This window comes from Phodopus roborovskii, unplaced genomic scaffold, assembly GCF_943737965.1.
Source record: "Phodopus roborovskii unplaced genomic scaffold, PHOROB, whole genome shotgun sequence".
Lineage (NCBI taxonomy): Eukaryota > Metazoa > Chordata > Mammalia > Rodentia > Cricetidae > Phodopus > Phodopus roborovskii.
Genome location: NW_026126636.1, coordinates 3,195,348 through 3,208,924, shown reverse-complemented (window position 1 = coordinate 3,208,924; position 13,577 = coordinate 3,195,348). Strand labels below are relative to the sequence as shown.

Here is a 13,577-nt window from a genome sequence, read left to right as displayed (position 1 = left end):
ACTCTCCTCCCTAGAGTCCCTGCTTATGGGAATGTGGAATCATGCGTGTGGCTGAGGCTTAAAGCTGAAAACTGAGTCTTTCTTGCCTGTGAGCCGCTTCCACAGAACCCTGTACTGGAAGTTGCCATGTTCCTTCCACAGAAGCCAAGGATACAAGGAAGGTTTGTCCCTGCTGAGATCAGGCCCCAGGCACAGGTGCCAGACCCACCCCAGGCTCCATCCTGGTGAAACATGTTTGCCACCTGTGTATGCCAGTGGCATGGCTGTCCCTCCACCTATCCTGTTCTGAAGTGAGGCAGCCCCAGCAGCACCTGTGGTCATGTATGGGTCACCTGTCTCCACCCCTGTGAATATGGCCATGTGGCCCCTTCGTATTTTGTTAAAGAACCATATCCCCAAAAGCCGAGGGAGCCCTGAGGGTCCATGGCTGACTTGGAGGCTTCCCGTGTAGAAAGGGAACTGTTTCTGAGACAGCCTGTCCATCAGGGGATTTGCAGACGGAGACTGCCTGCCAGGGGTGGGTGGGAGAACCCCAGGGGATGTGCCTAATTCAGGCCAGACTTAGCCCTCTGCCTTAGGTCTGACTGCCGTCATGGCCCATGTCTGCCATTGTGAATGTGAGACTGGCTAAGGAAGGAGCGGGTGTCCTGTCCCGTCCCTCCCCTTCGCCCCTCCCCCACAGCTCCTGAAACCCTTTGCCTTGAGGAAACATTTCACTTGTAAGACACCCAATTTTATCCTGAAAGGTTTGCAGGCAAGTCTGAAAGCCAATCAAATCTAGTGGAACCGTTTCTGCATAACAACTACTTAATACCCAATCATAACAATTATACATAATTTGTGTTTACAGTGCCTAGAAGATTAAACTCCTCCGCGCAGACGCTTTCCAAAACAAGCCTAGAACGTGCAGGGCAGGCAGGACTGCCACTCAGTGTGCCCACGGGCTGCCGTTAGGAGTCTGCAGATGGCAGTCGGCAGGATATGACCACCTAGGTCTGCTTCTCAGAGCAGGGTTGAGCCAGGGCCCGCCAGGGATGCTGGAGCCTCTGGACAGAGTGAAGACAGTTCCCCGCCACCATCCCTTACCAGCTCCGTTCTGCAGAAGCCGGGTGTGTGGTGTCCCAATGCTGAGGTCCAAGGCATACAGGAGGGGTGGGGCCTGAAGCATTCTAAAGCTGTGGCCAGTGCAGCCTCCCTGGGGTTCATGCGGTTCAGCTTTCTTTCTTAAAGAAAAGAAAAGATTTATTTTTGTCAGGCCCCTTTAACCCAGGAGGTAGCGGTAAATAGATCTCTGTGAATTCAATTCAAGGCCAACCTGCTGTAGAGTTCCAGACCAGCCGAAGCTCCATAGAGATGAATGATTAAAAGGGGATGTGTGTGATTTTTATTTTTTTAAGATTTGCTTCTTCTTATCTGACGCGTGAGTGTTGTGCCTGCCTGCCTGCATGTATGAATATGCACCACATGCACGCCTGGTGCCCGAGGAGGTCAGGTGTCAGATCTGCCGAAGCTGCAGCTGCAGGCAGCTATGAGCCTTCTGATGTGGATGCTGGGAACCAAACTGCCGGGCACTGCTTGCTCTTGAAGGTTGAGCCATCTCTCCAGCCCTCACTTTCTTTTGTTTGTTGCTCTTGTTCGGTTGCTTGTTTTCGTTTGGATTTCTGAAGACAGGGTTCCGACGTGTATCCCAAGCTTATCTTGAACTCATAGTGAGTCTTCCTGGGTTTACACGTGTGTACTTTCTGATACCGTGTCTGAAGAGCCTCCTCCAAATCTGCCCAGGGGACCCAGTGTGAGGAGATAGCTCGGTGCCTTCTTCCAACATATGCATTCTCATTGCTGAACCTTCTAGAAGGCTGGGCCACCTCCTGCCCCCTTCTCACTCTCAGATTGTGCAGCCCTGTGATGTTACCCCAGTCTCCCCAGACAACCCTGGGTACTGGGGTCAGGGCCCATCTGTCTCTTCAGCCCTTGCTGTTGGGCCTGCCTGCTGAAGGTGTGAGCATGCCCCTAAGCCCAGCTGGCCTATTGCTTTCTCAAGCCAGGAGATGCGGAGCCTGCCCCCCAGACCCGTTCCTCCTCACCCCTGTGCACGCTGCCCTGCCCCACCCGCTTGCAGCAGCCCTGCCGCCCCATCTGCATGGCTCGCTCTTGGCAGCCCAGGGTGACAAGGTTATGCTGCTCCTCAGCCATGCACCAGTCACAGACTCACAGGCAGACGCCTCCAGCCCTATGGAATCGTGTCCCTCATCCCAGCGTGGCTCCCAAGCGCCAGGCCCCAGCCTTCTTCTTGGTCTCCCACTGTGCCCACCTTCTTTTCTGGCGACACTCTGGCCTCCCTAGTTGTGTGGCCCAGGGCTCACTGGGGAACTGCAGCCTGCTCAGAGGGGTGGCAGGAGCAGGTCCACGTGAAGGACGTGCATTTGCAGAGCAAGACCACTGAGATGACCCTGGTAACCCCCCCCCCCCCCGTCTTTCTACACAGCCTGTTCTGCCACTACTGCTACTCTCGGGGCGGCATGCGCCACACCTCTTACACCTGTATCTGCTGCAGGTAAGTCTTGGGCCTCGTGGGAGGAGAGGTAACAGGAAGCACGCCATCCTCCCAACCCCTAGGTCAGGGGCACTTGCTCACCCGTGCCCACACCAGTGCCTGGAAGTCACCTTGCCCTCCCCCACTCCACTGCTGGCACCCCGTGCTCTGTCACATACGTGCACAGGCAGCGTAAGACCAACAGGCTGGCCTCTGGGTAGCCCTGTAGCAAATAGGTAGACTGCTGTGTGCGATGGGGTAAAGCATGGATGGAGCTGGGTCAGCACCGGGATCGAGTCCTTTTATAAGAGTGTGTGCGTGGTTGGGGGGCCCATGCTCTGTGTGGGTGTCTGTGGCACGCTGAGGCTGTGTCATCTGCACATGACACACATGGTCGTAGGGGCAGCCGTTGGCTCTGACTGCACTGATGGTGTCTCCGGGACCATGCGCAGCTAGTGAGTGGCTAGTTGCAGGTGTCATTCTGAGTGTGACTATATGGGCGCTTGTGGGTGGCCTCCTATGTCTGGGGCTGAACCCAGCTGCCTCCCAAGCGCTATCCCTCCAGCCCAGTCCCTGCTCAGCCTGGACAGAGGTGGGCGGCTCTCACTGATGTGAGTGAGCATCCTCACACATGAATAATACATCTGAACATCTCTGTCCTTGGAAATGTTCTTCTCTGGTGGATAGAGAGAAGAATCATTATTTCTCCTTTTATGATCCCGAGACTCTCAAATGGAGCCATAAATATTCCTCCCAGGTGGGGTTTTCCCCTTTAGACAGACTTGCAAGTTCTTCCTAAAGGCGTTGCTCATTAGAGTAGCTCCATGGGACAGGGAACAAGGGGCCACTGGCTTCTCGTCTCCCTGGCCCTGCGTAGGACTCTTAGAGGCTCCTGAGCCCGCAGGACCCTTCCATAAACCTCCCTGCCTTTAGCCCTGCTCCAGGCCCATCCCATGAGCCTCTGCTGTTTCATCCCCAGCCCAGAAGGCAGCTGTCAGACCCGGCTTCCAGCTCTGTGGCTGGCAGGGACACCCTATTCCTCCAGTCCCCGCCACGCTGTGGGTTTGTGCAGCCTCCGGGTCCTGCTGGGTGACAGGGGCTCTTAACTTCCCTCCGTGGCTCTTTGCAGCGGGGAGAATGCGGCCGTGCTGCACTATGGCCATGCTGGGGCCCCCAATGACCGGACCATCAAGGACGGAGATATGTGGTAAGTGAGACTAAGCTGTCACCCCACTGTGCACACGAACGGCCGGGACAAAGGTAGACACCCCACATCTCTGGACCCCTGTCCCAAGAGGGCTGGCTATAGCAAAGCCCTGGGCCTGCTTTCAGGCCACACTTCTCTGCTATGGCTGTTAGCCTGCATGCTACCTTCCCCAGGCCTAGGCCTGCACCCTACAAGTAGAACCATGGGGCAGAATGCCAACAAGATTCCCTGTGCTTTTCTGCGGCGCTGGGAAGGGGCTGGGAGGGGGGGGATGCTTTTTTACTATCCCCAGCCTCTCCCGGGCTGTCCTTTCCAACCATTGAGCTCCATTTGGTGCTCCCCTCCCTGAAACCTGTCATTCTTGGTCACCAGGCTCCTTGCCATATGCAGCCCTTGCTCCAGCTCTGCCAAAGCCTTTTCCACTCAAGGGCACGGTAGGGGAAGTGCGGGCAGAGCGGGCAGAGCGTGCTAGACTGCCACCCTTGGGCTTGGAGGGATCTGCACTCACTGATACAGCTTTTCCTCAATCACCCGTCATCGCACCTGACATTGGCCAGGGCAGGCTCAAGCCATGCTGGGCTCCTAAGAGCCACCCTGAGGTTTGGGGCCTGGTCACAAGCCACACTGAGCCACCGTCAGTGGCTTGGCCTTCAGCTGTTCTGTGAGCATCACTTGACCAAAAGGACCCTGTCCTGCCTGGTTCTCAGATGTCTGTTTTGCTGATAGAGGGTCTAGCTAGAGCTGGTCAAGAACTTAGAGCAATCCTCCTGCCTCTGCCTCCCAGGTGCTGGGATTCCAGGCATAAACCACCATGCCTGGCTGGTTCTTAGCTGTTTGGGGGTCTGTTCAAAGCTGGGCTCCTAGGCAGTGACACTTGGCGCCTGGCGGGACATCGGCTTCCTTCTTAGCCACCCTCTGCTCTCCTTCCCAGGCTTGCGCTCTTGTGACGGCTGCTCGCTGGGTGGCTTTGGCCCTGCTGCGGGGAGTGGGGGCCCATGTGTACTGAGGGGGAGCACACATACATGGACAGACAGAGACCCACCCAGCTACTGAAAAACACACCACTCAGTCCCAAGGTCCACACTGGCACATGGCTGCCAGCCCGCCCACCGGGGTCAGCCACCGGGTGAGACATTCTGATGCAAGCCACTCGGCTTTCTGTAAGCAAAGCTTTGTCTCTGTGCCTCAGTTTACCCATCTGTGAGTGGAGATAACGACGTGCACCTCTCAGGACTCCCATGGCAATGACAGAAAGAACCTGTAAGGAACAGAGGGGCTGAAAATGGCCTCTCCCTGGGTCCCAAGCTGATAAACCTAGAGGGAGCCAACAGGAGATGAGGTCATTGGCACTCCGTCCCCTCCATGACTACAACAGGACCTCAGTCAGTGTCAGTCTGCCTGAAGGCTGCTCAGAGCCCCTGGAACCCTGCCCCTGGGAGCTGCCTCTAGGCACTGGGACTGGACTGGCTGAGGTTCAGCAGGGTGCTGGGCTCACAAGTGGTGTCACGGGGACTCGGGAGGGGGGTGTCGGCCTCAGACTTGGCTCAGTGAGAGACGAGGAGGAGGAGAACAGGCTCTAGACCATGGGGAGCCAGTGGCAGCAGGAGAGGCCACCTGGTCCCTTCAGGCACTCTGATGGCCCAAGCTTCCCGGTCCCTGACCCCCTCTACCCCTCACCCACACTTCCTGGCACCCCTCCTTCCTAGGGCCTTACGCATGATTGGCAAACATTAGCACTGAACCGTACCCAGCCCAGCCCTTTTTTCTCTTGTTATCTTGAGACAGAGTCTGACTACGTCCTTTCAGGCAGGACTTGGAGTTTCATCCTCCTGCCTCAGCCTCCAAGGAGCTGACACTCTGGTCTGTACCACAAGGTCTCACTGCCCAAGAGCTGTTCTGATAATCTTTGGCTCTGGTCTGTACTGGTTAGGACTGGAGGACAGGACACTGGACCCCAATCCCAGGGCAGAGGCTGAGGCCAGCCACATGAACAGGTCCCTGCCATCCCGGGAGAGCTGACGGGTTGGAGTCCCCTTAGCCCTGAGTTTGACTTCCCTTGAGTTCTTCACACAGCGGAGAAAGCGGGTACTTCCTCACTATCAACTTCATCTGTCCAAAAGGGGGTTCTTTCTTGTCCGGGGAGAAGGCCGGCACTACCTGCATTCCTGGGGACCCCAGAGATGGGTGGGGGCCAGCCAGGATGCTTGTGTCCCTTAGGCCTCTATGTAGCCCAGCTGCTGTGACCTCAGCCCTCGTGGGCAGCATGTGGCACCTGCGCCTCTGCGTACAGCTGTGACCAGGAGTCACCAGGAGCTGGGGAGCCCACGGATGTGCATGCCCAACTCAAATTGGTGATTTTGTTTTTCTAGTGCTAACTTTGAAATGTAGCCAGTGGAATCATTATGAGTTTATTATAGTCAATTTATTATGCAGCATTTAGAACATGTTTTGTTGATTACTGCTACTGCCAGATTGCTGGCGGCATTTATAATCCATTGTTTTATTGAAATTGATCTGCCAAGCACCCAGTGCGTTCGGTAAGTAATAAATCACACTGTTACCCCAACATAAAGCCGCAGTCCTTCACCGTAAGGTAGGAGACCAGGATGTGTGTATAGAGCAGGATCTGTCCCAAAGCTGAGCGCCTCCGGGATGGGGCACGTGTTCCAGGCACTGAGCACAGAGCTGCGCTCTGGGCCCTACCTAGCTTTTGCCACGAAAGATACTTTAACAGCAATAAGACCATTTGGGGAGTCACAGCTAGTTCAGAACAGTGAGGAGAGGGGTGCCGAGGGACCATCAGCCCCTCAGCCTCTTTTAGTGGCCCCAGGAGTGAGTACACCCACACTTCTCGGCATATATCAGGAGCCATGTTGTATGACCCTGAGCACAGAGGCTCCCCGCTACCGTCTAGTTTTCCAATCCATCTATGGGGCCCCAGAGCACTGACTCCAAGGATTCGGGAGCTGGTGACCGCTGAATGCGGACCACAAAGCCAGACAGGCTGGCTGTCTCCCTGTGTCTCTAAAATGCAGTTCCCAGCCCGGGGCCAGGGCAGGCGTAAGTCAGGCCGACTTTACTCAGACAACTTATTTTTAAAACAGTTGAACTGGGGTCTCACACTGTAGCCCAGGCTGACCGTGATGTATAGCAGTGCCCTTGCCTCCCACGTGCTCGGAATGCAGGCGTGCACCACTGTCGCCCGCTCATGTTAACCTTAGGTGAGGCTGAATGTCAGCTAAGGGTACTTCCAGCCACCATGGGCCACAGTCCTCACCCTTGAGGTCTAGCCATTGCCCAGCCTGGTCTGCGCTGCAGACCAAGTTCATCAGCCAAGCACTGCAGGCCATCCCACATCCAAGCCAGTGGCTCCCAGGTCCCTTCCTGTTTCTGTGGGTCAGATCCCACACCCAGCTGCTCTGTGTGGACCCTAGGGAAGGAGTGGGACACGTGTGGCTTCAGATGTCTGGGCGTCTTTCAGCGCAGACCTGTGAGACCTGTAGAGGCCTGTGGCTGTTGAACCTCTTGGAGTTTCCCTGTTGGCTCCCAGAGAACCTTCCAGCTGTCCGTGGAGTCCCTTGAACCCATCGGTCGGGTCACTGTCCTGCAGGAAGCGTCAGCTGCACTTTGTTTCCTTCTTCAAGGCAAGCAAGCAAAGCTTTGATGACAGGGCGCCAAGTGTGGCCATCTTGTTAGCGGATGCGTCCAGCATGTTCCCATGAAGGGTGATGTTGAACACGGGCACTGGAGGCCCTTCCTGAGTGGGAGGCCACAGAAGATGCTTCCCACTGCATCTAGCTCCAAGCTAGGTGGCTGTGAACACATCTAGAGAAACTGGGAAGGAGCCAGGGCGGTTCTCAAATACCCCTCTGAGCCGGCCCTCAGACTGATAAAGGCTGTAGCTGAGCCAACAGGAAAACCACCATCCATGCCTAAATCCACCGTGAAGCTGGGCATCCCAGCTTGAGTCGTTCTTGTGCAAGACTCTCCAGCCGAGCTGTGACGTTCTCTGCTTCTCCTCATTCCTGTGCAAGTTCATCCCACACGGCACAGGATGTGTCCTCAGTGGGGGGTTCCCCTCTGGAAAACAGCCAGGGCGCTCCTCCTCAGCTGGATGCCTCGGCTCCTCTCCACTTGTGCTCCAGGTCTGGGTGTCCCAAGGGGGCAGGTGGTGGCTGAGAGGTGCTGTGCAAGGCTTTCCAGCACTGGCCAGAAGAGGGCAGTGTAGCCTCAGGACGCAGCCAGGCCTCTGTCTGGGTTGTGCTTTGCTGTGCTGCCCTGGGTGTGGGAGGTGGGACAAGCCAGATCTAGCCTTGCACTTTGCAGCTAGCCAGTGCCCCTCCCCTCTCCGTCCCTGCTGTGGCCTCTGACCTCATCTGTCTCCCTGCTCTGATAATGGCCATGTCAGGAGGTCACTAAAACCCAGAGCAATGAGGGTGGTTTCATCCCAGAACAGCACTTAACGTTACCTAGAACTGTGCCGCCGTCCCTCTGTCTGTCTGTCCGTGTCACAGCTGGGGCCTGGGTGGCATTCGAGCTGTCTTACACAGCCGTTGCCATCACAGGCGTGCCTGTCCTCCCCCCTGGAGCACAGCCACCGCGCAGCAGTGGGATACGGCGATTGTACCTGTTCCAGTTGTGTGTCTGGCTGCCAGCTATGGCCCCAGACAGGCAGAGTCTGTGCCCGAGGCTCTTCCCTGGCTGCAGGGGGCCTGGAGTAAGGGGTGTGGCGGCTCCAAGCTCCTTGTTTCCTCTGCTTGGTATTCCAGTAGGCTTGAGAGAATGTGGCCACAGCTCCAGGTTCAACTCCTGCCTCCCCAGCCTTGCTTTTTCCAATTGGTGGCCACTAGGGGGCCCCACCAAGAGCATTTGGTAGTGGAAGATAGAACAACCTTTGGGACAAGCGAGCTCCCCTGCAAACCCAGGCCATGGCCAGCCAGCTGTCTTGTGCAGATGAGTCGGCCGAGGCCTTCAACGTGTCATTGCAGAAGACTGTTAGCCTTCTAGCCAGGGCTCTCATATTTGCAGCTACGTCTCCTGGCCATAAGCAACTGCCCTCCTCACGTGGTTCTGTCCCTGCTGTTTACTTTGTTACTGCTTTGTGGCCTCGCCCACCCCATTGACGTCACAACCCATACTTTAAAAAGCGCTAGTCTAGACGACCCGGGTGCTCACAGACATCACAAGACACTGTCACCAAAAAAAGTGAAATGAAGCATGTGCTGTCTGCGTGATGTTGACTGCTAGCCTCCCCCACCCACAGCAGCCACTGCCCTGGGGCCCAACCCTGGGCCCACAAGGCCGAGGCAAGCAGCAGCTGAGCGCCTGCCTCAGGTCCAGGCCACGGTATGGCGCCCCTCCCGGGCCTGGCCTGGCATTAGTGCTCTGAACCTCTGTGACGTCTTAGAAGGCAATGCCAGTTCTCTGGAGACATAGGAGGACCCCGGCATAGAACTGTTCTCATTAGAGAGTACACCAGCGATTTATAGATCTGGGCCTTATGGGTAGGGACCTGCTGCTAGAATGGAGGGGGGGTGGGCATCCCTGCCTACTTAGATCCCGAGGAGCAGCTGACCCAGGGAGTCTATGGGAAGAGGTTCACTCCATGGGTCGACCTGTAACCTAGGGGAGCGCTAAGAATGACTCCTCCGCTGCTGGCCATCTTTGAGGGCTGCCATCACCCAGGCCTGGTGGGCTGGGAGGCTGGGATCGGGCAGCTGACCTGAGAACTGGGAAGATGGATGCCCACTATGGCCAGCCTGGGGGCATGCATTGCTGCAGAGATAAGGTGACCAGCTTCTGTCCTGTTCCATCCCTGCTGAGGGCTGGGGCGGATGAGCCTTCTCAGCTGTTCAGAACCCCGTCTCTCTCCCACTCTCCCGCTCTCCCTCCGGCCTGGCATGCAGACTGGAGAGTCTGTACAAAGCAGGCATGCTTAGCACACGTGCACGGAAGATGTCAGTCTTGGATGAGAAGCAGCCGAGTGTGTGTTGCATACTCAGATTAAAATGAAGCTACAAGCCGAGTACAAAGTGGCCCTTGTATAAACATTGCAGCATTTCCCTTGGAGGCCTTCTGCCTGTGGGCTGGCTTGTCCCTGCGCAGGGCCTAGGGGAGTTAAGCAGGACCTGGAGAGGGTTCTGGGTGGGCCGGTGGTGGCAGGTAGCCCAGGCCCCGAGCTGCCCCACGAAGAGCGGGAGGAAGACAGAACGTTCATCTCAGCCAGAAGCACAGCCACAGGAACACATGTGGGGGGAGACGCCAGCACATTGCTTGGAGACATGTCGTCTCCCAGATGTCTCAGATTATCACACAGACCCACTCGGCCAGTGATGGAGGTGTCCCTGGTGGATGTCCCCAACACAGCCAGGAAGGGGAGAGCTCGCATTCTCAACAGAGCCAAGAGTGACGGAATCCTCCATCGTACTTGTGCATGGGAAGGGCAGGCGCAGTAGACAGAAAACCGGAGGGATGATTTATGAAGATGATGGCTTTCATCCCTGGATTCCAAATGGCTTGAATTGGAATCACTTATGCATGGAAAAGCACTGAGGGAGGATTTAAAAACAATAAACAACAACAGAGGAAAAAAAAAGGCAGAAAATATGGGGAACTGAGAACGCAGAAATAGACTCGAGCCCGTGCCCAAGCGTCGCCAGGCAGGATGGAGCTGGCTGGCAGGGGTACACTTCCTTCTCCAGAAAGTGGATGATTTGAACATAGGGCTGAAGCCTTTAGAAGCTGGAGGAGAGAGCCTGGCTGGCTGAAGAAATCAGAGCGCCCATCATGCCATCTCTGTTTAGGGGAAGGTTTGGAGAACTTGGTTCAGGCTGATGTGCCCCCAAAGAATCTTGTTTTGTCCCACTGTAGATGATTCTAGCATTTCGTGTCATCGTGGGAGCTTCCTGGTTTTTAAAAATAGCTCGTTTCTGTTTTTCCTTTAGACTAGCTTTAGTAGAATCGTCTTCCCCAGGGCCTTTGCAGGTCACCCTTCCTTTGTGTGACACCGCCCAGGAACGAGTGCCTCCCCATGCCTGCCCCTGTCCTGTCTGCCCAGGCCTGGAGCATCAGATGCTCCAGGAAGCCCAGATAAAGGCGTTCTTCCAGCGCCCCGCACTGGGGCCCCTGGCAGCTCTGCTCTGTCCCCTGCTGCCTGCACTGGCCCCAAGAGCACCTTCACATCTGCAGCTTGCAAGGGTCACCTGCCCGTTTTAAAGGTGGAAAAATGAGGCCCCGAGGCAAAACGGGGTGCCTGAGGTGTTCACCTCCCTCACCAGAGGGCTTTCCTGGGCCTCTGCTCACAGCCTCAGTTTCCCTTCCCGTCTGAGTCTTCTATGTGCCTTGCCCTCTAGGCACGCCCTACAGAGGAGTAAACCTCCAGGCAGTTTCTGGCCCAAGGGCCACAGCGCAGCCCAGGGAGCAGATGCCTGGGTGTGTCTCCCGCCCTCTTATAACTGAGCTGGGTGGGTCCTCCTGATGTGAGGCCCAGCTCCCTTGAGTCTGCTCCACACAGGGTCCCCAGAGACTTTGACCCAAGCCAAAGTTCCCTGTCATGCGGGGGGGGGGGGGTAATGCCTCTGCCCACCCCGTAGGAATCACCTGAGATGCTATCTATGCTTTGCCTTCCGTACTGTTGACCCCATTTATGGTGTTTTGCAACCATAAGAGTTGGGAGATTAAAAAGTGCCTGGCCGAGGACTTTGGATTCCAGCATGGTGTCCAGGCATTCTAGGCATTGGCCATTTTCCTTTACAATCGGCTGCCGTTCAGTAGCTGGTACTGTCTGGCAAGCCATGTGGACAGAATCCATGTTCTACAAGCAGGGCCGGGGGCCCACCCTGCCCCCTTGCTCTGTCTCGCAACACTAGCACACAGGCAGCTTCTGGAATGTTTGTGGTTACCGTTAGAATAGGATTTGGGTGAGAGGCCCTCATAAAGGAAGCCACAGATATGCCCTGGGCTCAGACTGGCTAGCATGTGTCTGGCTGCAGATGGACATGCCCACCCCTCACCCCATTGGTGCAGAAAGACTGGACCATGACCCCTCAGCCAGTTTGACTGGCTGGCTCTGCTTAGTCATGACCCCAGGAATAGACCCTTGTTATGTCTATTGCAGGACCCTCCTGGGGATGCTAAAATGGGGCGGGTTTCAAAGGGATGCCCTGTGGGTGTCCAAAGTAACCCCATATTATGGGAGACTGATCCATGTCCCAAAAGCCAGGCCAAGACCCACAAGCTGCCTTCTTGCTCCATCCCAGATGGTACACAGGGCAGAATTCTTGTCTGTCCCCATTGTTAGGCCCCATGGCTCGCTCGCTATGTGACTCGATTCTACCCGCATCCGTGACATGGTATCCAGAGGGTAGCTCCATACTCAGCAGACCTGGCTGTTCTCCACCATCTCAGCCTGCACAGCCACCCACCTGGGGACCGCATGGCAGCACCCTCAGTCCCCAGGAGAGCACTGCTAAATAGGCCGCTTACACTCTGATGGTTCCTTTGTCCCTGTCAGGTGCTGGTGAGACATGTCTGTCTACCTGAGCAGATTCCAGACAGTAGAGCAGAGCCTGAGGTGTGAGCCACTTGCTGGTTCCTCCGGGGTACCATGAGTCTGTCAGAAAGGCTTGGTGCAGCTCAACCCATTGGGCAAATGTGTTCTAGGTGCAAGCAAGGTAGGAGGCAGGAGTCTCCTGGCATGCTCATGTGGGAGGCAGCTGGCACGGGGTATCTGAAGACCTCGCCATCTTCCATGGGTCTCTCCCACTGTTCTGAACGGGTCCCCACAGCTAAGGCTGCTAGGGCCAGTCTTCCTTAGCCTTCCCTGGATGGGCTGAGCCAGCCCTCCCTCCCTCCCTCTCCCTCCCTCCCACCTTTCCTTCCTTTCTGTGGTTCTGGAGGTTGAGCCTCATGTGTGCAGGCTAGCGTGAGCTACTAAGTGACATCTCCAATGCTCTTTCTTTCTACTCTTTCTGAGACCAGGCTGACTCTGAACTTACTCTGTAGCCCAGGCTGACTTGAAGGTTTCTTCTTTCCTGGAATTCACTTTGAGATCCGCCGCTGCCCAGCTCTGTCTTAAAAGTTTCAATCCTCCTGTCTCCACCTCCCAAGCTGCACCAGCCGGTCTGTGCCCCTGCATCCCTGTCTCCTTTTGGAAAGGGACCTGCCACACCAGCCACATCTCCCTCCCGACTGGTGACCTCGGCTCCCTGCCACACCCCCAGCAGAAAGCGTGGAGGGGTGTGGGGGTGGGCACGCCTGAGTAGCTGCCCACCCGCCTCACAACACCCTGTCCCCACAGCCTGTTTGACATGGGTGGAGAGTACTACTGCTTTGCTTCTGACATCACCTGCTCCTTCCCTGCCAATGGCAAGTTCACGGAGGACCAGAAGGCCATCTACGAGGCGGTGTTGAAGAGCTGCAGAGCGGTGATGAGCACAATGAAGCCAGGTGAGGGCATGCTGACAACCTGCCTGGCAGCCAGGGCGGGGATGGGGCACTGACAGCCGCCGCCGGGAAGCAGGCCCCGAGGGCTGTCTACATCCACGCCACATGCTTGGCCAATTAGATTCCAGGTGGTATGAGACACCACGCCCCCCCCCACGAGCACCCAATGGACACCGGGCTGACCACACGAGGGACAGAGCTGGATCTGCAAGTTCAACCCCTTGTGTCCCCATGTCCCATCCAGCCCCATCTCCTCCACGCACACTGGTCACTGGGGCATCAGCACTTCCCCTGCCCTGACCAAAACAGAGTCCACTTGAGGGAGGCCCAGGCCAGCTTTGCATACTGGCCCAGAGCAAGCTCTAACTTCACTGAGGCCGCCTCGACCTTGAG

At 56.4% G+C, this 13,577-nt stretch overlaps 1 protein-coding gene across 2 annotated transcripts in view; it reads left to right on the top strand.

Moving 5' to 3' along the window:
* The window catches only part of Pepd (peptidase D), a 131,347-nt gene that overhangs the window by 105,744 nt on the left and 12,026 nt on the right, over nt 1-13,577 (top strand). The window contains exons 10-12 of one of the 2 annotated variants that reach the window (XM_051207286.1): nt 2,486-2,554; nt 3,663-3,740; nt 13,039-13,187. In XM_051207286.1, coding sequence (XP_051063243.1) covers nt 2,486-2,554; nt 3,663-3,740; nt 13,039-13,187 — 296 coding nt within the window. The remainder of the gene's footprint in view (nt 1-2,485; nt 2,555-3,662; nt 3,741-13,038; nt 13,188-13,577) is intronic. The other variant, XM_051207287.1, reaches the window with a different exon arrangement.